This window comes from Heloderma suspectum, chromosome 6 (assembly GCF_057233095.1).
Source record: "Heloderma suspectum isolate Gila_16-S chromosome 6, 16-S_ref, whole genome shotgun sequence".
NCBI lineage: Eukaryota > Metazoa > Chordata > Lepidosauria > Squamata > Helodermatidae > Heloderma > Heloderma suspectum.
In genome coordinates this window covers 88,548,007-88,573,397 of record NC_139463.1, presented here as the reverse complement: position 1 = coordinate 88,573,397, position 25,391 = coordinate 88,548,007, and the positions used below count along the sequence as shown (strand labels likewise).

General features: G+C 46.9%; 1 protein-coding gene across 1 annotated transcript; it reads left to right on the top strand.

The window, feature by feature from the left end:
* Window positions 1-647: 647 nt before the first annotated feature.
* Window positions 648-3,875, top strand: LOC146341753 (vomeronasal type-2 receptor 26-like). Its single transcript, XM_084807654.1, has 2 exons — window positions 648-765; window positions 2,977-3,875. The coding sequence occupies exon 2, from the start codon at window positions 2,979-2,981 to the stop codon at window positions 3,873-3,875; it is 897 nt and encodes a 298-aa protein (XP_084663780.1). The 5' UTR covers window positions 648-765; window positions 2,977-2,978.
* The last annotated feature ends 21,516 nt before the right edge of the window (window positions 3,876-25,391 follow it).

The window sequence follows — 25,391 nt, the reverse complement described above, 5'->3', positions numbered from 1 at the left end:
GGCTTGGAGCACCAATTCCCAGCTTCAGCTGGTGTGGTAAACTACACCAATTCCTAGAGAGGGATACCCTACCCACAGTGGTATATGAACCAGAGTAACCTCACAATTGGATTCATGTAATACACTATATTTGGAGTTGCCCTTCACCTCGTTCAGAAGTGGGAACTAGTTCAGAATGGAGCAAGTAGGCGTCTCAATAAGGCATCCAGCCATGTGGACATTTCTGTTGAAAGAAATGCACAGGGTGTTTAGGATATGAGCTATTGAGCCATATTCCAGATTCTGTTGTTGACATACAAAGCTCTAAATCAGCTAGGAGCAAGGCACTTAGCAGACCATGTCCCCCTCTGTATACCTGGTCTATGCAAGCTTTCCCTGTTTCAATATTCCTTATCATACCACTTCTCCACTTTATGGTTTCTTTTTTTATTTGTTTATATCAACACTGTATTTTGACAGTGTTTGGATACTTTTCTATGTCATTTGCTTAGAGATTTTATTACCTCAAACACTCTGCAAGTATTAATCTTCCCAAATGAGAATTCCACGTTTCTTTCTTAACACCCACAAGTGAAACTACAACTCTCAAAACAGCTTTTTCTCAGACCTAACCACTCTCCACCAATGTTTCTAAATAGGTGGTGCCCATTTCCCTGTGTAATGACAACTGCCGTCCTGGTTACATCAGGAAAAAGAAGGAAGGGGAGCCATTTTGCTGTTATGACTGTGCCCCATGTCCTCAAGGGAAGATTTCTTATTGGAAGGGTAAATGTTCATCTTCACACATATCGAGCATGCTACATATCATACAGTATCACGCAAAACTGATATAATGGAAGTTGGCCTGGTCTTTGGTTTGGAAGGAGTAGGAAGAAGTTACCGATCCTTGAACATCTTTGCCTGTGAAAGTTTAAAACAGTTATTGATGGAAAGATGACAGACAGACAGACAGACAGACAGAGAGACATATACTATGTGGTGTGGAACTTGAAAGGAGCATGTCAATGGGGACAGAATGACAAAAAGTCTTCCTAAATAGTCATTGGTACATTTCCTGGCACACCTTTTGTAATGGAATTTAAAGAAAAAAAATCCCAGGAGGGCTTAGAGAAAGTTCGAGAAGACAAATAATTCTTATTCATCCACTCCAACCAGGGGGGTGGACAAGCTAGGTGTAAATGGGAAATAACACAGGACCTTTTGTGAGACCAAAGATGGAGAACGAGAATGAGACTGAACTTAGCTGTAAGCTCTGGAAGCATTTGGATTATATCTCCTTCTCTGGAGATCTGATGTGGGTTAAGCAGGGCTGCTATGTAGGGATGGCATGGGCACCCGATTCATTCCAGAAATCCAGTGGACCTGCTCCTGTCTGCACCCCTGAGCCCTGCTTGCTGAGCCCCTGCCCCCTCTTGCCCCTTGCCCACACTTGGCAAACGTCCTGCACTCACCCCGGCAGCCTTGTCAAGCTTTGCGGTCGCCATTTTCTGAGAAATAAAATGGCAATCGCAAAAATGCGTTCATGAGAAAGAAGAATGTGATTAGTCACCGGCAGTGGCATCAAGGGCAGGTGGAAAGATGTCAGCCCTAAGGGGGTTGGCAGTTTTTGCTTGTCCACGCCATGGAGGGCCATGGTGTGTGGGATGAGGCTGACTGTGCCTCTGGAAATACTCAGAGGGGAAAGAGGGAGAAAGAGAGACAATTTCAGCTGAGCTTGTGGTGACTAGGTGAGATTTAGACATCTTGGCTCACAGTTCACGCACTGCCATCATACTATACCAAACCAGAAAGTTCTCACATCCACAACATTTTTCATTGTATTTATTTTTGTTGCTTTGCTTTGCTTTGTTTTGTTTTGTTTTCCAGGCATGGATAAATACAGATGTATGTGGGCAGTGTTGTCTGATAAGGGCAGGATCTTTGAACCATGCTTAGGAATGGACGAAAGGGACTTACCTGGTCCCGCAGCTTGCTTCGCGGTGGGGGGGAGATGCTTCGGTTCTCCCCCCGAAGTTCAGGTGGGGGGGGAGGCACCCCACCCGCCAGGACGAAACTCAGGCCGGGGGGGAGGCGCCCCATCTCCCCGGCCGCGAAAAAAAAAGTAAAGTAAAAAAAAAACCACACACCCGTGATAGGCTACGTAACAATTTACGTAGCCTATCACGGCTAGATTTCCAAAGTCAGCTGTGATAGGCTATGTAAATTGTCATGTAGCCTATCATGGGTGACTTTGAAAAAAAAAAAGTGCGTACACAAATGGCGGCGCCCATGGGCATCGCCATTTGCGTTCCTTAGTTTGGCACGTCTAGTCTACATAAAGATTTACGTAGACTACGGCGAAAATAAGGGAACGCTATTTGCGTTGCCCTTATTTTTGCCATAGTCTACATAAATCTTTACGTAGACTAGACGTGCCAAACTAAGGAACGCATATGGCGACGCCCATCGGCGCTGCCATTTGCGTACGTGCTTTTTTTTTTCCTCAAAGTCACCCGTGATAGGCTACGTGACAATTTACGTAGCCTATCACGGCTGACTTTGGAAATCTAGCCGTGATAGGCTACGTAAATCATTACGTAGCCTATCACGGGTGTGTGGTTTTTTTTTTACTTTACTTTTTTATTTTGCAATGTCGGCGGCGGCAGCCAGTCAGAAGACCAGCCGCCACCACCGCCCCCGCCGAACCGCCGCCGAACCGCCGCCGAACCACCGCCGGGACCCACCGCCGAGAGTGACATTCGGCCACAGTACGTCCCATCCCGGGGGGGGCGGGGGGCCGGCGGAGAATTTCCCCACCAATTTCGGGGAGCCGAATGCGTTGGCATTCAGCCTCCCGGAGATTCATGGAGAAATTCTCCGCCATCCCTAACCACGCTACACTTTTGCTTTGAGGCCTCTACCTTCTTCCTAGATTGCATCAGCTGTCTTTCTCTCATTTTTTTTTTTTTTAAAAAACTGCTACTTTTTCCTTTTCAGATATGGATTCCTGCACTGAATGTTCAGGAGATCACTATTCAAACGTAGAGCAGAATCAATGCATTCCCAAGGTTATAAGCTATCTCTCTTATGAGGAACCTTTGGGGATTTCGTTGTCTTTATCTGCTGTTGGATTTGCTGTGATCACAGCTTTCATACTTGGAAACTTTGTGAAGCACCAGGACACTCCCATAGTCAAAGCCAACAACCGGAGCGTCACCTACATCCTCCTCATCTCCCTCCTCCTTTGCTTCCTCTGCTCCTTGCTGTTCATTGGAGAGCCAAATACGATGACCTGCCTTCTCCGGCAAACAGCTTTTGGCATCATCTTCGCAGTTGCTCTTTCTGCTCTTTTGGCAAAAACCATCACTGTGGTTCTGGCATTCATGGCTACCAAACCAGGATCTAGAATGAGGAAATGGGTAGGGAATAGGGTGGCAAATTTGATAGTCATGTCCTGCTCCTCCATTCAAACAGGCCTTTGTGTGAGTTGGCTAAGCACTTCTCCTCCATTCCCAGATAAGGACATGCATTCACTGAATGGAGAAATTGTAGCAGAGTGCAATGAAGGCTCAGTCACCATGTTCTACACTGTCCTGGGCTACATGGGCTTTCTGGCCATTGTCTGCTTCACAGTAGCTTTTCCAGCCAGGAAGTTGCCAGACAGTTTCAACGAGGCCAAGTTTATCACTTTCAGCATGTTGGTCTTTTGCAGCGTTTGGCTCTCCTTTGTTCCAGCCTATCTGAGTACCAAAGGGAAATACCTGGTGGCCGTCGAGATCTTCTCTATCCTAACTTCCAGTGCTGGCTTACTTTCTTGCATCTTTTTCCCCAAATGCTACATTATAGTGTTGAGGCCTGACCTAAACGTGAAAGAGCAAATAAAAAGAACAAAATGAAAGACAAAAACAGTTGAAGAATATGAGAATCAATCTTCTTTTTCAAAAATGTATGAATCATGTGTCTGTGTTGCATATGAAGGACAAATATTGCCCGTACTTCTCAGCGAAACATTTCCTATTGGATTGATAAACATGGAATCAGATTTTATTCTTATTAATCATTACGTTCTACTAGGGGTGGACGAAAGTCCCTTACCTGTCGTCGAAGGATGTTCGCGGTGGGGGGGAGGCGCTTCGCTGCTCCCCCCGTGAAGTTCAGGCCGGGGGGGGAGGCTTTCCGCCTCGTCCCGGCCGAAATTCAGGCTGGGGAGGAGGCTTCCCGCCTCGCCCGGCCGCGAACGTGAAAGTTAAAACAAAAAACAAAAACGCCCCCTGATAGGCTACGTGACAATTCACGTAGCCTATCACGGCTATTTATTTATTTATTTATTTATTTCATTTCTATACCGCCCAATAGCCGAAGCTCTCTGGGCGGTTCACAAAAACTAAAACCAAACAACACACAATAAAACAATTTAAAATATATAGAACATTAAAACCACAATATAACAATACAAACACAATAAAACCTAGCAGCAGTACAGGAGTTTAAAATACAGATTTAAAACAGCAAAGATAAAAATTTAGAAAGCTAAAATGCCTGGGAAAATAAAAAGGTCTTCACCTGGCGCCGAAAGGAGTACAATGTAGGCGCCAGGCGAACCTCACTAGGGAGCTCATTCCAGAGCCGGGGTGCCACAACAGAAAAAGCCCTCCTCCTAGTAGCCACCCGCCTCACTTCCTTTGGCAGGGGCTCACGGAGAAGGGCCGCTGATGATGATCTTAAGGTCCGGGCAGGCACATAAGGGTGGAGGCGATCCTTCAGGTAACCTGGCCCCAAGCCGTTAAGGGCTTTGAATGTTAACACCAGCACTTTGAATCGGGCCCGGAAATGGACTGGAAGCCAGTGCAGCTGGAAAAGTACTGGCGTAATATGAGCTCGCAGGCCAGTCCCTGTTAACAATCTTGCTGCCCTATTTTGGACCAGCTGAAGTTTCCGGACCGTTTTCAAAGGCAGCCCCATGTTGCCCTTATTTTCGCCCTTATTTTTATAGCGTTGCCCTTATTTTCGCCGTAGTCTACGTAAACATTTACGTAGACTACAGCAACAAAATAAGGAATGGGAATGGCAGCTCCCTATGGGGGCCGCCATTATCCGTTAGCGCTTTTTTTTTTTTTTTAAAGTCACCCGTGATAGGCTACGTGACGATTGACGTAGCCTATCACGGCTGACTTTGCAAATCTAGCCGTGATAGGTTACGTGAATCGTCACGTAGCCTATCAGGGGGCGTTTTTTTTTTTCTTTGATTGCAATGGCGGCGGCAGCCAGTCGAAAGACCGGCTGCCGCTCCTGCCCTGCTTGAACACCCGCCGAACCGCCGGCCGGACCCGCCACCGGGAGGGACATTCGGTGAAGGTAAGTCGCGTCCCGGGGGGGGTGCGGGGGGGGGTTCGGAGGATTTCTCCCCGAAACTTGTTCGGGGGGCCGAACACATTGGCGCTCGGCCCCCCGAAGTTTCGGGGAGAAATTCTCCGCCATCCCTACGTTCTACTGAGAACACTCTGGGTTGCTCCCTAATAACTGTCAGCTGAAAGCCTTGGCTTGTGACTACACACCTGCTACACCTTTATCCCACATGCTACAGGGGGAGTGAGACATACTTCCTCTGGCTAAATCCTCATTCCATAATGTAGCAGCCATATCGGGGGTCAGACTAAGTAGCCTCATGTTACTGCCAAGTTATTGTTTAGCAAAACAAAAATGTGGAAATCTCCTGACTCAGCAAGGCTAAGGTTAAGTCAAATTGCATATCATGTTCCTGTTCTTTGCTTATTGTATATCATGTTCTCTTCTGTTCTCTGCTTATCATGGTTACCCTATAACCAGTTTCTTGTATTATAAACAATGGTGCTAGGAGAAGAAATGTTGAGGACTGCAACCCCACACGGGAGGGAGAGGAGGAGCCATTTCCTATGTATCACAATATCTATAAAAACAATGTGCTGATGTAAATCGGGGCTTCTGGCTCTTTGGAAATGATTCCAGCCTTAAGCCCGTGCGTTAAATAAAGAAACTCTTTTTCCTTCACTCCGTGGTCTCTCTGACTCTGGGTTGTGCAACAATATGTTTTCAATGTTGCTTTGATAGTAGCCTAGTGCTTTCTAGGGATGTCAGAGAAATCCGCTGCTAATTGAAATGAGTATTTGTGTTCCCCTTAAGTATGAGTCTTTGTGTTGCCCTTGTGTAAGTATTTACATAGCCTATCACGGCAGGCCAAAAAAAACACACAACACACCAGCATATGCAAATGGCAGCGGCTATGGTGGCTGCCATTTGCTTTCCCTATTTTTCGCCATTTTATCTTACGTAAATATTTACGTAGGCTATTACGGCCGGAGAAAAAAGGGGAACACAAATAGTGTCCTTGGAATCTGGCCTCAGGAATCTGCAGCAGATCGGGACCACTTCCTTCCGCTCCAGGAGGCCTGGAGGCCGAACAGCACTCGGCTTCTTCTTGCCAGCCAGAACCATTTGTCTCCTCCTTGTCCCGGCCAATTGCCATGTCTTAAAAAAAAAAATGGCAATCAGGAGGATGTGCCCATAGACTTATATGCAAATAGAGTCATGAATCTTGCATATACGTCTATGTCTCCATAGGCTTATATGCAAGATTCATGACTCTATTTTGCGTATAAGTCTGTGGGCACATGTGATCAGCAGGGAGGTCGCCCCTGCCGCCTTCTGAAATCCTCAGGTAGCCAGAATCAACACGCAGAGAATAGGGCTCTTTTCCAAGGCTTTATTCCCATTCAACCTAATGACGCTTACAGATGCTAATTGCTTGATCCTCCGAATGAGACCTAAGAGAGCTGCCTACTTGGGGGTTCTAACCTTAGGAATCAGTTGACCTCTGTTTGGAGGGGAAGGCGGGAAGCCTCTGCACTTATGGGCTAGGAGGAGAGTCCACCCTTTTCTAGGGATGTACGAATCCCAGTCACCCATCCATTCCGGGGTGTCCGCGGTGGGGGAAAAGCACTGCGTTCCTCCCCCAGAATCCTCCCCGGCCAGCTCCACTCTTTGGCAACTCTTGGGAATGTGAGTGGCCTGGGAACATGAACTGCCTTCTGAGGCAAACAGTGTTCGGCATCATCTTCTCCATCACTGTTGCTTGTCTGTTAGCAAAAATCATCACTGTGGTTCTGGCCTTCAAATGGTGGCCACGGCAGCCCGGAAGCAGCTGGGAGACCAGCCCAAGTGAGGCTCTCAGCAGCAGCAGTGGCAGGATTGGAGTCAAGAGGGAAGCTCCATGGCACTTCCCACTCGGCTCCCATCCTGCCTCCTCTTCTGCTGCTACAGAGAACAAGTGCACCCCACTCTGCAGAGCAGTGGCATCCTGTTCCCAACCTGATGTCTCCACTGAGACAAACTGCAACCCTCTCTGCCAAAGACCAGCAGAGAGGGACACAGCTGCTCTTGGTGGCAGCTGTGAGGGCACTATGGGAACCGAGAGGGAAGCACCATGGTGCTTCCCTTTCAGTTCTCATCCTGCTGCCTCGACTGCTGTGGATAAGAACAACTGTGCCCCTCTCTGCTGAGCACTAGGGATGTACGAAAGTCACTTACCTTTTCGTGGATGTGATGCGTGGAGGGGGGGAAGGCGCTCCGTCCCTCCCCCCCAAATCTTCAATGGGGGGGAGGTGATCCGGTCCTCCCCCCCCCCAGAACTCTACCAGCCATGGCCGTCTGCAGCCGGAGTTCCAGGCATGGACGTGCTGCTGCGGACTCAAAGTGCGACCACCGTAGCAGCTGCCATTTGCATCCAGCCAGGCTGCCATGTGATAGGCTACATAAGTATTTACATAGCCTATCACGGCATGCCAAAAAACAAACAAACAATACACCAGTGTACGCAAATGGCGGTAGCTATGGTGGCCGCCATTTGCGTTCCCTATTTTTCGCCATTTTATCTTACGTAAATATTTACGTAGGCTATTACGGCGGGAAAAAAAGGGGAACACAAATAGTGCCCACTACGATATTTGAGTTCCCCTTTTTTTCGCCGATTCACTGTAATAGCCGACATAAATATTTACGTAGGCTAAAATGGTGAAAAATAGGGAAGGTAAATGGAGGCCGCCGTAGCTGCCGCCATTTGCATACGAGGTTTTGGGGGTTATTTGCTTGCCGTGATAGGCTACGTAAATACTTACGTAGCCTATCACATCCTCCACAGGGAAGCAAAAGGCATCCCTGCATTAGCCATGATAGGCTATGTAAGTATTTATGTAGCCTATTACGGCTATGATGAGGAAGCAAATGGCAGCCGCAGGGCGGCCGCCATTCACAAGTCAACGCGGAGGGCAGCAGGTAAGTGTTCCATTTTGCATGCCTTTCATGGGTTGGGGGCTCCATTCCGCGTGCCTTGAATGGGGACGGGGGGCGGAGACTTCGTACCGCCATGGATTTTGGGGGGCTGAATGCACTGGCAGAGAGGGACACAGTTGCTGACAGCGGCAGGGGCAGAGGCACTTGCAGCATTCCTGTGAACCACCAGCTGGCTCGTGTCCCAGCACAAGCAGGGCACACGGCATACTCAAGTGAGTTCAGTGATCCTTACTGATATCTATTTCAAGAGTTGATTAATGTCTTTCTAAACATCTGCAACTCCGCAAGTTGTGAGTCTATGTCCAACCTGTAGATATACAAAATTATATCCACAGCTTGAAGGATAGTATTTTTCTCTGTGTTCTTCACATCAACCTAATCTGGGCAGGAAGCCATCTGAGATTACCTTTCCTCAGGACAAAGAAAGGGTGAAAAGTCAAAGTCACATTGCACCTGATCCTGCTTCCGTTGTTTGGCTGTTTTAAGTGCCACAATAATGGCAGCATATTGTAAGCACATTTTCTTCCCTGCAATCATCAGCGTGATTAACCCTCCTGCTCACTAAGCCTGATGGGATGTCTAGAGGCCTGAAAGAAAATTAGCAATAACATTGTTATAAAACCCACCGATAATGCTCAGAGCTGGACCAAAGGGCCAGAAGCTCTGTCACAGAGAAGGCTGATTCTTTTCAGGGATGTCTGCACTGCTGGATTTACTGGGATTTCTTCACAGATAAAATATGAATAGTAGCTTGAGATATCTGCACCTACCAGTTCCATCTTTTCCCCAAAGGATTCCTCCTTCTCTTGATATTGCTTGATGCATCAGTACACGAAAGGGTCAAATATTTAACGGGATTTCATCTGCGTGAAGTAATTAAAAAAATGCTCAACATTCAGAAATTTTAAAATTGGGGAATTGCTGTAGATATTCCCTTATTATCAACTTAATGGTTTTTCTTTGTTGTTGTTCAGCCATTAAGTCATGTCCGACTCTTTGTGACCCCATGGACCATAGCACGCCAGGCCTTCCTATCCTCCACTCTTTCCCGAAGCGTGCTCAAATTCATATTGATTGCATCGGTGATGCTATCTAGCCATCTCATCCTGTGCCGTCCCCTTCTCCTTTTGCCTTCAATCTTTCCCAGCATCAGAGTAGGGATGTACAAAAACCTGCTTACCTGGCTCCACTGGGTTCCTCTGGGGGGGGAGGTGCTCCGTCCCTCCCCCCGGAATCCTGGCTGGCTGGCTCTGCTCTGCGGGAATTCCACAGAGCCGCCGGCTGGCTCTGCCAGCAGCTGGACATCCGGCCGCTGGCTATCAGGGACGCAAATGGCGGTGGCCATAGCCGCCACCATTTGCGTCCCTGAATTCAGCCGTGATAGGTTACGTAAAGACTTACGTAGCCTATCACATCTGGGTTAAAAAAACAACAATCGCGTATGCAAATGGTGGCGGCTACGGCCACCGCCATTTGCGTTCTTTATTTTTGGCCGTCTTGATCTACGTAAATATTTACGTAGACTAAGATGGCAAAAATAAGGGGGAACGCAAATAGCATCCGCTACACTATTTGCATTCCCCCTTATTTTCGCCATCTTAGTCTATGTAAATATTTACATAGACTAAGACGGCCAAAAATAAGGAAAGCAAATGGCGGCTGTCATATCCGCCGCCATTTGCATACGCTTTTTTTTTTTTTTAACCCAGACGTGATAGGCTATGTAAGTCTTTACATAGCCTATCATGAATGGGGGGGGGGGAACAGACTGCAAATGGTGGTGGCGGCGGCGGCAGACGGTCGGAAGACCAGCCACCGCCGCTGCCAAAGCCGCCACTGGAGCCGCTGCTGTCCAGAATATCCTCCCCAGGCAAGTCTCCTCCCAGGGGGGATCTGCGGGGGGGCAGGAGGTGGCAAGCTGTTCCGCCACAGAGTTCGGTGGGGGGCAAATACACTAGCATTCGGCCTCACCAAGATCCGTGGCGGAATTCTCTGACATCCCCACATCAGGGTCTATTCCAGGGAGTTTTCTCTTCTCATTAGGTGGCCAAAATATTTGAGCTTCAGCTTCAGGATCTGTCCTTCCAATGAGCACTCAGGGTTGATTTCCTTTAGGATTGACTGATTTGAACTCCTCGCAGTCCAGGGGTTCTTCTCCAGCACCACAGTTTGAAGTCATCAATTCTTCAGCACTCAGCCTTCTTTTAGCCCAGCTCTCACAGCCATACGTTGCTACTGGGAAAACCATAGCTTTGATTATATGAATCTTTGTTGGCAAGGTGATGTCTCTGCTTCTTACTATGCTGTCTAGGTTTGCCATAGCTTTCCTCTAGGGATGTACGAAAGTCACTTACCTTTTCGCAGCTTGCCTTCGCGGTGGGGGGGAGGCGCTTCGCTTTTCCCCCCAAAGTTCAGGCGAAGGGGGGGAGGCTTCCCACCTTGCCAGGCCGAAATTCAGGCTGGGGAGAAGCGCCCCGTCTCCCCAGCCGCGAAACAAAAAGTAAAAAAAAAAAGACCCCGTGATAGGCTACGTGACGATTTACGTAGCCTATCATGGCTAGATTTCCAAAGTCAGCCGTGATAGGCTATGTAAATCGTCACGTAGCCTATCACGGGTGACTTTGAAAAAAAAAAGCGCGTAAGTAAATGGCGGCAGCCCATGGGCGCCGCCATTTGCGTTCCTTATTTTGGCACCTCTAGTCTATGTAAAGATTTATGTAGACTACGGCGAAAGTAAGGGCAACGCAAATAGCATGCCCTTATTTTCGCCGTAGTCTACGTAAATCTTTATGTAGACTAGACGAGCCAAAATAAGGAACGCAAATGGCGGCGCCCATGGGCCTCCGCCATTTGCGTACACACTTTTTTTTTTTTTTTCAAAGTCACCCGTGATAGGCTACGTGACGATTTACGTAGCCTATCACGGCTGACTTTGGAAATCTAGCCATGATAGGCTACGTAAATCGTTACTTAGCCTATCACGAGGTCTTTTTTTTTTTTTACTTTAGTTTTTTTTTTGTGATGGCAGTGGCGGCAGCCAGTTGGGAGACCGGCTGCCGCCCCCGCCCGCGACGAACCGCTGCCGAACCGCCGCCGGGACCCGCTGCTGGGAGGGACATTCGCCAAAGGTAAGTCCCATCCTGGGGGGGGCGGGGGGGCAGAGAATTTCACCGCCGATTTCGGGGGGCCGAATGTGTTGGCACTCGGCCCCCTGAAGATTTGGGGAGAAATTCTCCGCCATCCCTACTTTCCTCCCAAGGAGCAAGCGTCTTTTAATTTCATGGCTACAGTCACCATCTGTGGGGATTTTGGAGCCCAAGGAAATAAAATCTGTCACTGCTTCCATTTCTTCCCCTTCTAAATGCCAGGAAGTGATGGGGCCAGATGCCATGATGTTTAGGGGTTTAATTTATATATACCATTATATGAATACCCCCTACGTATTTTATTATACTTAGTGGTATATAAATACCACAAATGAATAATAAATACAATACATATGTTCTGCTCTCATTGAAAGCAGTTTAGAAACAGCCAAATCTGAAAAATCAAATACTCTTGAGGAAAATAGGGGAATGTGACTCTAAATAGGAACTTCTGACCTCCAAATGATGTTGTCGGTGTCGTTGCTTGTGCTGTTGCCTCGTTTTGTGTGTAAGACATATTCTGTTCATCACAGCATGAAGACTCCTTCCTGTGCATGGAGATTGAGTGACCACCTCAGCAGTAGGCATGAGTTTTATCAACGGGGAGACTTTGTCATTGGACAGATTGCTTCTACATTCTATTTTCTGTACCTTCCTACATCTGTCAGGGGAAAGTTATCTTCAGTGTTCATGAAGGAACTCATGTTAGGACTTATCCTCTACCCTGGTAGTTTCATTTTGCTTATACCGTAATAGACCACAAAGAAGAGAAATGGATTCTCGGAGTGCAAAAATACATTTGTTATAGGAAGGCCAATGCATTTTTGGACTTTTTTTCTTATTTTGAAACTGTCTTCAGTAGTTCTGCTGAAGAAAGAAAAAAGTTCTGCTGATTTTTCTTAGCAAATAAAGGTTTCCTGTGTCAATCTACTGGCATCACCTACTGGTTTCCTAGAATAAATTTACTGTTTTCTTGCTTATACCATAATAACCAGGAAGAGCTAGTTAACCCACAGAACACTTAAGAACCTTCAATTAGGTTTCAATAAGAAAAGTGGTATAAAGGCCACACTTGCATTTTCATTAATTTACTTCGTTGATTGCTAATAATTCATTCAATTTCTTTCCACTGCATAATTCTAACATATCACTTTATTTTATTTTGGAAGACAATTAAAAAAATAAAGGCAACCAAAAAAAGAACATGGATAACAATATAACTAGATTGATAAAGAAATAAAGTAGCTCACTAATTATCATTCTTATTCTATCACTGAATACTTGTGGAACAGCTAGAGAAAAACAGCTTAATATACTACATCACTGTAGTATTTTTTTTCATTGTAATAGCCTACGTAAATATTTATGTAGGCTAAAACGGTGAAATATAGGGAACGCAAATGGCGGCCGCCGTAGCTGCCACCATTTGCATACACGGGTTAGTTTTTGGGGGGGCTTGCCGTGTTAGGCTATGTAAATACTTCCGTAGCCTATCACAGCCTATGTAAAGGCTGTGATAGGCTAAATACTTCCGTATTTGTGGGTTTTTGTGGGTTGGGGGGGTGGGGGCTTCGTTCCACCACAGATTTCGGGGGGCCAAATGCACTGACATTCGACATCACTGAGATCCATGGTGGAATTCTCTGACATCTCTACTCACTCGTAATTCCAGATCATTGATGAACAATTTGAAAAACATTGGCCCCAGTACAGATACCTGTGGAACCCCTCAGTTTGCATCCCTTCACTGGGAGAATATACCATTTATTCCTACTCTGTGTCTTCTGTTCCTTTACCAGTTACTGATCCATACTCTCCTCTTATGCCATGGCTGCTATGTTTGCTCAGGAGTCTTTGGTGAGGGATTTTGTCAAATGCCTTTTGGAAGTCAAAGTAAACAATGCCGATCAGATCACCTCTATCCACATCTTTATTGACACTCTAAAAGTTCGGTGAGTTAGCACCTACCTTTCCAGAAACCACATTAATTCTTTTTCAACAGGGCTTGCTGTCCATACACTTAGTAATTCTATTTAATAATGCTTTCAACCGCTTTACTTGGAACAGACATTAAGCTAAATAGCCTGTAGGTTCCCAGATCCTCCTTGGATCCTTTTTTTAAAAAAAATGGCATTGGCCTTTGTCTAGTCCTCTGGTACAGGGGTTGATCTTAGGGACATGTTATGCATTTCTTTTAGAAGATCAGAAAATTCACATTTGAGTTCTTTAAGAACTCTATGATGGATGCCATCTGGGCTCAGTCATTTATTAACTTTCAGGTTGTTGATAAGGTTGACAACGTCATCTCCTGTCACCACTATTTGACTCAGGTCCTCATGCTCCCTCCCTGGAAACATCAGTTCAGGCACAGGTATCTGTCCTACCTCTTCTTCGGTGAAGACAGGGAAAAGAAGCCAGTTAGCTTCCCTGAATTCTCCTTTTCTTCCTTTAGTATTCCTTTAAGTCCACTGAGATCCACTAGTTCAATTGCCTCCCTACCTGGTTTGCTGCTTCTGATATATTTAACAAATGCTTTATTGTTGGCCTTGATGGTCCTAGTAGCAATATGCTTCTCAAAATGCTTTTTTGCACCTCTTATTTCTGCTTGAATTTTTTTTTTTTTTGCACAATTATGGGCTCCATTTTGTTCTCTTTGGGCAAGACTTCTCTTTTCTGAAGGAAGCCCTTTTTTTCCTTAAGAGTCTCCTTGGCACTGCTAATTAATGATGGTGTTGACCTGTTGGATGTTGTGTTGCATTTCCTCTTCTGAGGTCCACATTCTAGATGACCTTCTGTTATTGTGGTTTTGAGGAACCGCATATTTCATTTATTATATTTATATTGATTTTGAAGGGATGAAACATTTTGACTCCCCTGTTCAACTTTTTAGTAGGTCCCTCATTGTAGACCGGTTTCCACTTTTAAAGTCAAATGCAACTGTGTTGGTTTTCTTTGGCAATTTTCCCACATAAACATATATTAAATCTTGCCTTTATCCCTCTTTGAGGGCTGGCTGTGAGTGCTAATTGGATGTATTTTCAAACTAATTTGGTTGGAGCTCCAGCATTGTTGGTGTATCCTTCCTTGGCTGACCAGTAGAAACTATTCTTGCTGGGACCTCTGCTTCTCTCCTCATGATCTTTTTAAAATGGTTGTTGAATTCTATCTGAACAGGCAATCATCCTTTGCAGTGCACAGGTCTGAAGCTGACCCACTCACAAAAAACAGGAGGTGAGCACACAGGCACTGGAAAAGCAGAGTGAAATTATCTCTGTATGCTCGATAGGCCCCTTCTCCTTCTCATTCTCCTTCTCCTTCTAGTTACAGTGACTGTGCATTGGGAATTGGCCCAAATGTACCATATTTCCTGAGGATAAATACTCCTCTCACCCTCTCTTTCTCCTCACTCCCCAGCTCATTCATTTTCCATTACGAGGGTTTTACGTAATTCTGCTTACCAATTCCCTTTCATCTCACCCACAAAACGCTTCTTCCTGCCAGCTGAACTGTCTACACATTCCATGGCCTAGTTTAATGTCTGAAGCCAGGCTCCATGAGAACAGAACTCATCCCCCCACAATCCAAGCTTTCACTGAGGGCTTAAATAGTTAGTTTTCTGGTGCCTACAGCGCAATTGTGCTACCACAGTATTTCCCCAAATGTAATGTGTATGTTTTAATACTTACTTGTGTTAGCTAAATAGATACTCCTTGGTGTTCAGGCGTTCATGAGCAATCTCAGTTTCCCCTTCCCCACTTTCCCAAAGATAGTCTATAGCCAATGTTAAAAAGTTCATTTTGATGGATGTTTGCTTTTTAGAACATGCACAAGTTTGTACGTGTATCTAGAGGGAGCACATACGGCAACACCACCATGAGTAGTATCTGTTGCCAGCCTTACCCTTAATAAGGGTAATAAGGGATTACCCATAATAATCTGATGGAGATAATCGGCTGCCTCGAAAGTCGGAGCCTTTCGAGTATCCAGTGCAGGATGGCTGGAGCACATTTTTGCTAGATGGAAAATTTCACCTGTCTCACTACGGCGCTTCCAAGTGGGAGGAAGGAGGATCGGGCGAGCGTAGGAAGCTGCATAACACAGCTTCCTGGGTCTCCTCCCCGCTCCCAGGACTGCCCCCTTTTCCCCATCTCTGCACCCCATTTCCAAGTGTGGAGATGTAGCCAAAATGGTGCTGGCTATGAGGTAGGGTTGGCGGAGAATTTCTCCCCGAAACTTCGGGGGGCCGAGCGCCAACATGTTCGTCCCCCCAAACAAGTTTTGGGGAGAAATTCTCCGCACCCCCCCGACCCCCGCACCCCCCTGGGATGGGACTTACCCTTGGCGAATGTCCCTCCCGGCGGTGGGTCCGGCCGGCGGTTCGGCGGGTCTTTGTCTGGGGCGGGAGCGGCAGCCGGTCTTTCGACCGGCTGCCGCCGCCGCCATTACAATAAAAGAAAAGAAAAAAAATGCCCCCGTGATAGGCTATGTGACAATTAACGTAGCCTATCACGGCTAGATTTGCAAAGTCAGCCATGATAGGTTACGTTAATCATCACGTAACCTATCACGGGGCCTTTTTTTTTTAACTTTTTAGTTCGCGGCCGGGCTAGGCGAGGTGCCTCCTCCCTGGCCTGAATTTCGGCCAGGCGAGGCGGGAAGCCTCCCCCCCTGGCCTGAATTTCGGCCAGGCGAGGCGGGAAGCCTCCCCCCCTGGCCTGAACTTCGCGGGGGGAGCAGCGAAGCGCCTCCCCCCCACCACGAAAAGCTTCGAGGACAGGTAAGGGACTTTCATGCACGCCTACTATGAGGGGGTATATTGCATCACCCTATTTCATTTTCTATTTGTAACCATCACCTAAACATGTGTTCCTTTGTTTCATGAGAGTGTCAAATTTTGTTAAGTGACACTTGTTAACAGCTTTGCATCCAACTAGGGATGTCAGAGAATTCCGCCACAGATCCTGGTGAGGCCGAATGCCAGTACATTCGGCCCCCAAAATCTGTGGTGGAACAAAGCCCGCCACCCCCCACCCCATGAAAGGCACACGAAACAGAGCACTTACCTGGTGCCGTTCGCGCTGCTTTGCAAATGGCGGCTGCATCTGCGGCTGCCATTCGCCTCTCCATTTTTGCCGTGATAGGCTACGTAAATACTTAGGTAACCTATCACGGCTAATGCAGGGACACCATTTGCATCCCTGCAGAGGCTGTAATAGGCTATGTAAGTATTTATATAACCTATCACAGCAAAAAAAGAGAATGCAAATGGTGCCGCCATTTGTGTTCCTGTTTTTTTTCCCTGATAGGCTATGTAAATATTTACGTAGCCTATCTCGGTGAAAGACAGAGGCACAAATGGTGGCCACTATGCCATTTGCACCCCTTTTTTTTGCCGTGATAGGCTACATAGATATTTACGTAGCCTATCACAGCAAAAAAAACCAGGAACACAAATGGCGGCCACTGTAGCCACCACCATTTGTGTCTGCAGGCTCCACACACCTGCGAATGCACCCAGCTGGCAGCTCTGCAGAGTCGCCACAGAGCAGAGCCAGCCATGTTAGGATTTCGGGGGGAGGTGGGGAGCACCTCCCCCCCATTGCGAATCACCCCTTAGAACAGGTAAGTAGGGGTGGACAAAAGTCACTTACCTGTCCTCGAAGGACGTTCGCGGGGGGGGGGTGGCAGGCCATTCTGCCATGGATTTCAGGGGGCTGAATGCCAGTGCATTTGGTCTCCCTGAAATCTGTGGCGGAATTCTCCGCCATCCCTAGGCCACGACCACTGACTCCACCCCAGCACTATCTACTAGGCTATCCAAATGGTACATGATATCCGTAACCTTTGCAGTAGGCAGGCAGGCAATTTACCATGTGGTCTACACACTAGGGATGGCAGAGAATTCCGCCCCGGATTTCATTGAGGCCGAATGCATTGGCATTCGGCCACCCGAAATCTGTGGCGGAATGGCCTGCCCCCCCCGCCCACCCGTGGATCCCCCCCCGGGGATAAGACTTAACTGGGGGCAGGCTTATCTTAACTGATAAGACTTAAAAATCCATATACCAAAACTATCTTCATGATCTGGAAAAAGGGGCAAGCTATCTTGTCCCTGGTGTGGTCTCCTCTCACCCAGGTAATCTGGATACAACTGTCATAACTAGGATTCCCGAATAGGAAAAGAAGGGATATTTTTGGGTTGTGGGGCTGTTATTCCTAAGATAAACCAAAATCAGTACAACAACTCTGAGATGACTTAGGAGATCTAGGCATAGGATGGCTGCAAGAACTACAGCTATCCCACTTCCTCAAAGATCCTCACATGAGAACCCTGACAGGACTAGAACAAGCAATGTTAACAGAATGGAAGTGGGGTAAGGGAATTGTATCTCTGTTTTACACTATTTTAATGGATGTCCAGATGGGTTCAATGGCTGGCTTGAAGAAAGAGTGGGAAGATGATTTCGGAAGGGAACTAGAAGATGCTAGTTGGAACAAATTATGGGACAACAGACCATTTAGATCAGTGTCAGCTTCCATCCGAGAAACACCTTGAAAGTTCTGCACAGATGGTATCGCATGCCAATCCAGCTGGGGTGTATTACTTCAATGTGCATCCCCCTCTGTTGGAGAGGCTGCGGGGAGGGGACAAAAGACACATATTTTCACCTATGGTGGACATGCCCACAAATACAGGGATTCTGGTCGCTGGTACATAGAGAAATACTGACTATTACCAGAGAAACAATTTCATATGATCCAGAACATTTTTTTACATTTATCATTATATAAAGGAACTAATGGAGGCATTAAATGTAAACATTTGCTATCATTTGTGTTAACTGCCGCTCACCAGACAATTACACAGCAGTGGGAAAAAGTGAACAATTTGAATTTACCCACGTGATACCAGAATATATGGTCTGTGGCAATATCAGGGGGGGGGGAAAGCCCTCATGATCTACTTTTGATTCAAGGAAAGAGAGAACCGCTAGGATTTCATGCCATGTGGAGGAGTTTTATTCACCATTCATCACAACTGGATTTCCAAAGATATATTCCTGCTTCTCCCCTGAGGATCTGGACATTATAACAGCTTAACAAAGATTATGCAGCACACTCAGTAGTAGTAGTAGTAGTAGTATATTAATTGTGTCACTAAGTTTCTGGTAGCAAACCATTGTGCTCTAGTTGTTAGGGGACTGTTCTCAGGGGGGTTTCATTGTTTTGTTGTTTTTGGTTGTTGTTTATCTTCCTTCATATTGCTTTCTAGATATATAATAAAAATATTTTTAAAAGAAATTAAAAAGAAACACTGCAGTACACATAACTAAAGTAAAACCAGCTGCAAGAAAATGCAGTCATCTAAAAGCACTAAAAACAGTTCCTAAAATGCCTGGCAAAAGAAAAAGGTCTTCACCTGGTGCCCAAAAGACCACAATATAGGCACTGACTGAGCCTGTCTGGGAAGGGTGTTCCACAGACAAGGTGTCACCACTGAAAGGTCCCTCTATTTTTTGGCAGCCACCCACCTTGACTCATTTGGCAGGGGAAGCTGTGGGAAGGCCTCAGATGATGACCTTATTGTCCAGGAAGGTCTAATTTAGAATTTTAAGTGTTTGATGACTTTCATTGATATGTTGTAGGAACAGGGTAGACTCATGCCATTTAAAGTCCCATCAGGTTGACATCTGTGTGACTCATAACAAAATATGCTTAGAACTGGGGTCTTTATTTTTCATATGCTCCAGTGCATTTGCACAGTGGATACCCAATGGAGATCAGTGAAAACTGGGTCTCTTCAATGTCAGGGAAAACACTCACATGCAGTGGACATATGTGTAGAACAGGTCTGCACAACTTGTGAACCACCAATTGAACACAGACTCCTTTTGCTCCCTGCCTGTAACTCCCAAATGAGAAGATTATCAAGCAGCCAGCAAGCCAGGACAGTTAGACCGTGTTCAGCTTGGAGGCCTGGCCTAGAGCTTTCCACAATTTTGAAGAGAATGGGGAAAAAGGAGCTCCACCTGTGCATGGGAGCTTCATGGTCATGATGTGACCCCTTCTAACGGTTTTCTGTGTAATAATATTTGTCCCACCTAGGGATGGGGGAAAATTTCTCTCCGAAACTTCGGGGGGCCGAGTGCCAACGTGTTCGGCCCCCCGAAGTAGTTTTGGGGAGAAAATCTCCAAACACACCCCGCACCCCGCACCCCCCCGGGACGTGACTTACCTTTCCCGAATGTCCCTCCCGGTGGCGGGTCCCGGCGGCGGTTCGTCAGGTCTTCGTCAGGGGCGGGGGCGGCAGCTGCCATTCCAATAAAAGTAAAAAAAAAAAAAACGCCCCCGTGATAGGCTACGTGACGATTAACGTAGCCTATCACAGCTAGATTTGCAAAGTCAGCCATGATAGGCTACGTAAATCGTCACGTAGCCTATCACGGGTGACTTTAAAAAAAAAAAAAGCGCGTACGGCTAATTCACGTTCCTTATTTGGTCACTGTAGTCTATGTAAAGATTACGTAGACTATGGCGAAAATAAGGGCAACGCTATTTGTGTTGTCCTTATTTTCGCCATATTCTACGTAAAGATTTACGTAGACTACAGCAACCCAATTAGGAACGCGAATGGCGGCTCCCTATGGGGGCCGCCATTTGTGTACGCGCTTTTTTTTTTTTAAGTCACCCGTGATAGACTACGAGACAATTAACGTAGCCTATCATGGCTGACTTTGCAGATCTAGCTGTGATAGGCTACGTTAATCGTCACGTAGCCTATCACGGGGGCATTTTTAAAAAAACTTTTTATTTCACAGCCGGGAGAGGCGAGGCGCCTCCTCCCCGGCCTGAATTTTGGCCGGGCGAGGCGGGAAGCCTCCCCCCCAGCCTGAACTTCGGGGGGAGCAGCGAAGCACCTCCCCCCCACAGCGAACAAGCTGCGAGACCAGGTAAGTGGCTTTCGTGCACTCCTAGTACCACCTTCCTAGACAGTTCATTGATTCATGTGATGCATAATGCCAGTTTCCAAAATCTTATGAGCCCCCCACCCCCCCAGGACGGGACTTACCTTGGGTGGATCTTCCTGGCGGCGGCAGCACCGGCGGCGGTTCGGCAGCAGTTCGGCAGCAAACTGACCGACTGCCGCCATTTCCAGTTAATTAAAAAAAAAAACTGATAGGCTATGTAAAGATTTATGTAGCCTATCACGGCTAGATTTTTAAAAATACCGTGATAGGCTACGTAAATCTTTACGTAGCCTATGACGGCTGATTTAAAAGAAAAAAGAAAAACGCGCGTACGCAAATGGCGGCGCCCATGGGCGCCGCCATTTGCGTTCCTTATTTTGGCATGTCTTAGTCTATGTAAACATTTACGTAGACTAAGACGGCGAAAATAAGGGGAAAGCAAATAGCATAGATGCTATGCTATTTGCGTTCCCCTTATTTTCGCCGTCTTAGTCTACGTAAATGTTTATGTAGACTAAGATGTGCCAAAATGAGGAATGCAAATGGCGGTGCCCATGGGCACCGCCATTTGCGTAAGCGCATTTCTTTTCTTTTAAAATTTATGTTAACATTTACGTAGCCTATCATGGCTGACTGCAGGGACGCAAATGGTGGCGGCTATGGCCGCCGCCATTTGCGTCTCTGCTAGGCAGCAACCATATGTCCAGCCACTGGCGGAGCCGGCCGGCGGCTCCACAGAATCCCTGCGGAGCAGAGCCGGCCGGCCAGAATTTCAGGGGGGAGGGACGGAGCACCTCCCCCCCGGCCAGAATTTCGGGGGGAGGGATGGAGCGCTTCCCCCCTACCACAAATATCACCCTTCAAAAATTAAGTGACTTTCGTACATCCCTATTATAGGCATAAATGGACCATTTTGGCCTGTAATGTTGCATAGATGGGGCCCTTAGGGCCGCTATTTGTGGAATAATTAATCTATGGAAGTTCCTGAGCCTGCAGGAATTATGGGTGGTTGCAGATGGCTCTGGGTAGGTGTGGGCAGCTTGCAAGCATGAAGGAGGGGATTATGAGGGGCTCCAGGGGCCTGCGAATGGGGGCAGTGGCTCAGCAGGCACACAGAGGACTTGGACAGGGGGGTGTCCATGCATCCCTACACTGGGGTAAAGTTTTTAGGAAGCAAGAGCGAGACATATCCCAAATAATCTCAGCATATCTAGGATAGGTACTTGTCAATGTAACTGTGAAAATACTCGGTTGTCTGTTAGTATCTTTTTTTCTTCTTTGAATTTAGCTCCATCCCTTTCTAGGGATGGCGGAGAATTCCGCCACAGATTTCATTCCCCCAAAACCCATGGCGGAATGGCCTCCCACTCCCAGCCACCCCGCGGAATCCCCCCAGAACGAAACTTACCTGGGGCGGCAGTGGCAGCAGCTCCGGTGGCGGCGGCTGGTCTTTTGGCTGGCTGATGCTGCCACAAATGGCAGCCGCCATAGTGGCTGCCATTTGTATCCTGCCAGGCCGCCATGATAGGGTACATAAGTATTTACGTAGCCTATCATGGCAAAGAACAGGGACGCAAATGGAGGCCGCTACACCGTTTGCGCTGCTGCTTTTTCTGTGATAGGCTAGTAAATACTTAGGTAGCCTATCATGGAAAAAGCAGCAGTGCAAACGGCGTAGCGCCCGCCTTTTGTGTCCCTGCTCTTTACCATGATAGGCTATATAAATACTTACGTAGGCTATCACAGCAGCCTGGCAGGATGCAAATGGTGGCTGCTATGGAGGCTGCCATTTCCGTCCACAGCAGCTCGTCCACGGCCGGAACTCCGGCTGCGGAGAGCCCTGGCCAGCGGCTCTGCGGAGCCGCCGCAGAGCAGAGCCGGCCAGGGAGGATTCTGGGGGGAGGGATGGAGCGCCTTCCCCCCCACGAATCACACCTGCAAAAAGGTAAGTGACTTTCGTACATCCCTATCCCTTTCTAAGGGGATTCTCATTCAACAATAGTGCAAGAGAGACAATACAGGTTGATGGAAATGGAGATGCTGTCACAGGATTTGATGTTACAAACTGGATAATTTTCCCAAATCAAATTTTCATGAGAGTTAAAGTGGGAATGTTCAATCCAGTAGCTTCTCCTGGAAAAAGGTTAACCATCCATGATAAAAGCATTGTGTGGCCTAGAACATTCAACCAGGTGAGACAGAAAAAAGCATGCCGGATGTAGCACGAATGGTTTGTTTGTTTAAAAATATTTTACATCATCTGTGATGTTCAGCACACACAGGTGGGGTACAATAATAGAACTACAAAAGGAATTAAAGAGGCATGGGGGTGCCCCTTTAGTTTAGGTGAGTGACACACAGAGTAAAGTTTCACCCTTCCAAGTACAAGTCTCAAACTTGTGTTGCCTATGAAAATGACAGCAGTTGAGCTAATACCTGAAAACCTGATATCTGTATTCTACCTTATGTGGTCTACAATTGCACAGACATTCAAATCAATCTCATTAAAGTTTCCACTGCTACACCCTGTTAAATAGTGCTTAAAATTTGATCATTTCCACTTTTTTCTCCAATTCCAGCATGGCTTTTGAGTCCTTCAAATTTTGGTGAAAACTACTTCTGTACTTTATTCTTGCTTGTTGAGCAGGTGTGCCTTCCATTGGTTTGGTGATGTTCTGAGCAGGGGCTATAAAAACTTTAGGGTTTTTCTGTCCTTTTATATCCTATGGCAGCAAATGCTGGAGAAGCATTGTCATGCATGCTCAATGACATTCTGAGAGGGATGTCAGGGAATTCCACCCGCATTTTAAATGGGATCGAATTCTGACAAATCCAGTCCATGGAATCCTCCTCAGAACAGGGAGGCCTGGTCAACCCGGACTGGAGCTCACATGGACCCTTTTCTTTTTTGTCCATCAAACGGTGGATTTTATGAAAATAATTACAAAAATAACTCCATAAATTGGTAATGGAGGAAGAAGACCGCGAATGTCTTTACCCTTTTTACGAGGCATTTTCTGGAGGCTGTCTTTTGCTGGGGCTGAGTTGTCCATGGAAATCCTCCATCTTTTCTGTTTATTGTCTGGGGAGGTCAGGTGAGGTGAGGCCAGTTCCGGTCAGGTGAGGCCAGGTCCGGTGAGGTCAGGACAGCTCCAATGAGGTCAGGTGAGGTGAGGTCACGTGAAGTGAGGGGACTGGAAGTTACGTGGGGAATCCTTGTGAAGGGCTTTATTCTTACGGAGACCGAGTGTGCGCAAAAAGGATTTTTCGGCAGGAATTACGAAATTATTTACATAAGTTCAGGGAGCTGAAAAAATGGGGGGGGGATCTGGGGCAGGTGGATGGCAGAACAGGGCAGCCCTCGGCTCTGTGGAATCCTCGTGGAGCAGAGTCGCTCCGCGAGGATTCCAGGGGGGAGGAACGGATCACCTCCCCCGCTCGGATTCCCCACCAGAACAGATGATGGCGAATCCGTACATCCCTGCATTCTGAAGCTAGAATGCTGTAAGTATTTCCAGTCTTTTCCAAGAGTTTTGCCAAGGAAATCAATGGCATTAATGTGATTAATGCCAATTCCTTCAGTTATACGATGAGACCCCACAACGTCAGGTTACACATCATACATAGATTGGGGCTCTAGCGAGGGGGTGCTTATGTGGACGTTAAACCATTGCCCCCCTCTCCTATTGTCTCACTCTGAACCAGCCCACCCTGACTCCACTTACATTGCCAAAAATGAATGTGCTTGCCCAGACCTTTCAGGATATTTGTGCTCAGTTATGAAGGAATAAACGGAAGCCAGACATTACGTCTGTACCCACATCCCCCTGCCTACATGATCCCTGCACATGATCAGGTGAATACAATAACAGGGCTTCAGATTCAAACAGATTGCTAGTATCTCCTGTATACTGTATATCTCCTCTAAATAATTTTGCCCCAGCACCAGAGATATCTCTCCGTCTGTCTGTCTGCCTCCCTCCCTCCCTCTCTCTCTCTTTCCTTGAACTGCTCGGCATGTTCATATGTTTGTTGGATTAAAAAAAAAAAAATAGCCAAAAGGAAGACTCCCAATTTCCAGCCCAACAGGGGCGGCTGTTTGGCTCAACTCTAGCACATACATGCACCTAACACATATACTCACTGGCACAACAGAAAGGTTCTTTACATTTGCAAATAGTGTTTCCTTTATTTTTGCCGTTGTCTACGTAAATCTTTACGTAGACTAACCCTGTCCAAATAAGGAATGCAAATGGCAGCGCCCATGGGCACCGCCATTTGCGTACGCGCTTTTTTTTTTTCAAAGTCACCCGTGATAGGCTACGTAAAGATTTACGTAGCCTATCATGGCTGACTTTGGAAATCTAGCCATGATAGGCTACGTAAATCGTTACGTAGCCTATCACGTCTTTTTTTTTAATTTACTTTTTTTATTTCGCGGTTGGGGAGATGGGGCACTCCCCCCCCGGCCTGAATTTCGGCGACGAGGGATGGGGCGCCTCCCCCTGGCCTGAATTTCAGCTGGGAGGGGCGGGGCGCCTCCCCCCCGCCAAGAACTTCAGGGGGAGAACTGAAGCCCATCCCCCCCACCACGAAGCAAGCTTTCGTCCATCCTTAGTCCTAACCATTCTCTACCAATGTTTTTGCTTAGGTGCTGCCCATTTCTCTGTGTAATGAAAACTGCCGTCCTGGTTACATCAGGAAAAAGAAGGAAGGGGAGCCATTTTGCTGTTATGATTGTGCCCCATGTCCTCAAGGGAAGATCTGTTATTGGAAGGGTAAGAGTCATAGTTCTTCACACATATAAAGTATTCTACATATTATACAATACCCTGCAAAACTGATATAATGAAAATTGGTGTGGGCTTTGGTCTGGAAGGAGTAGGAACAAGTTATTGATCCTTGAGTATCTGTGTCTGTGAAAGTTTTATACAGTTATAGATCCAAGGGTGATAGTCAGACAGGCAGGCAG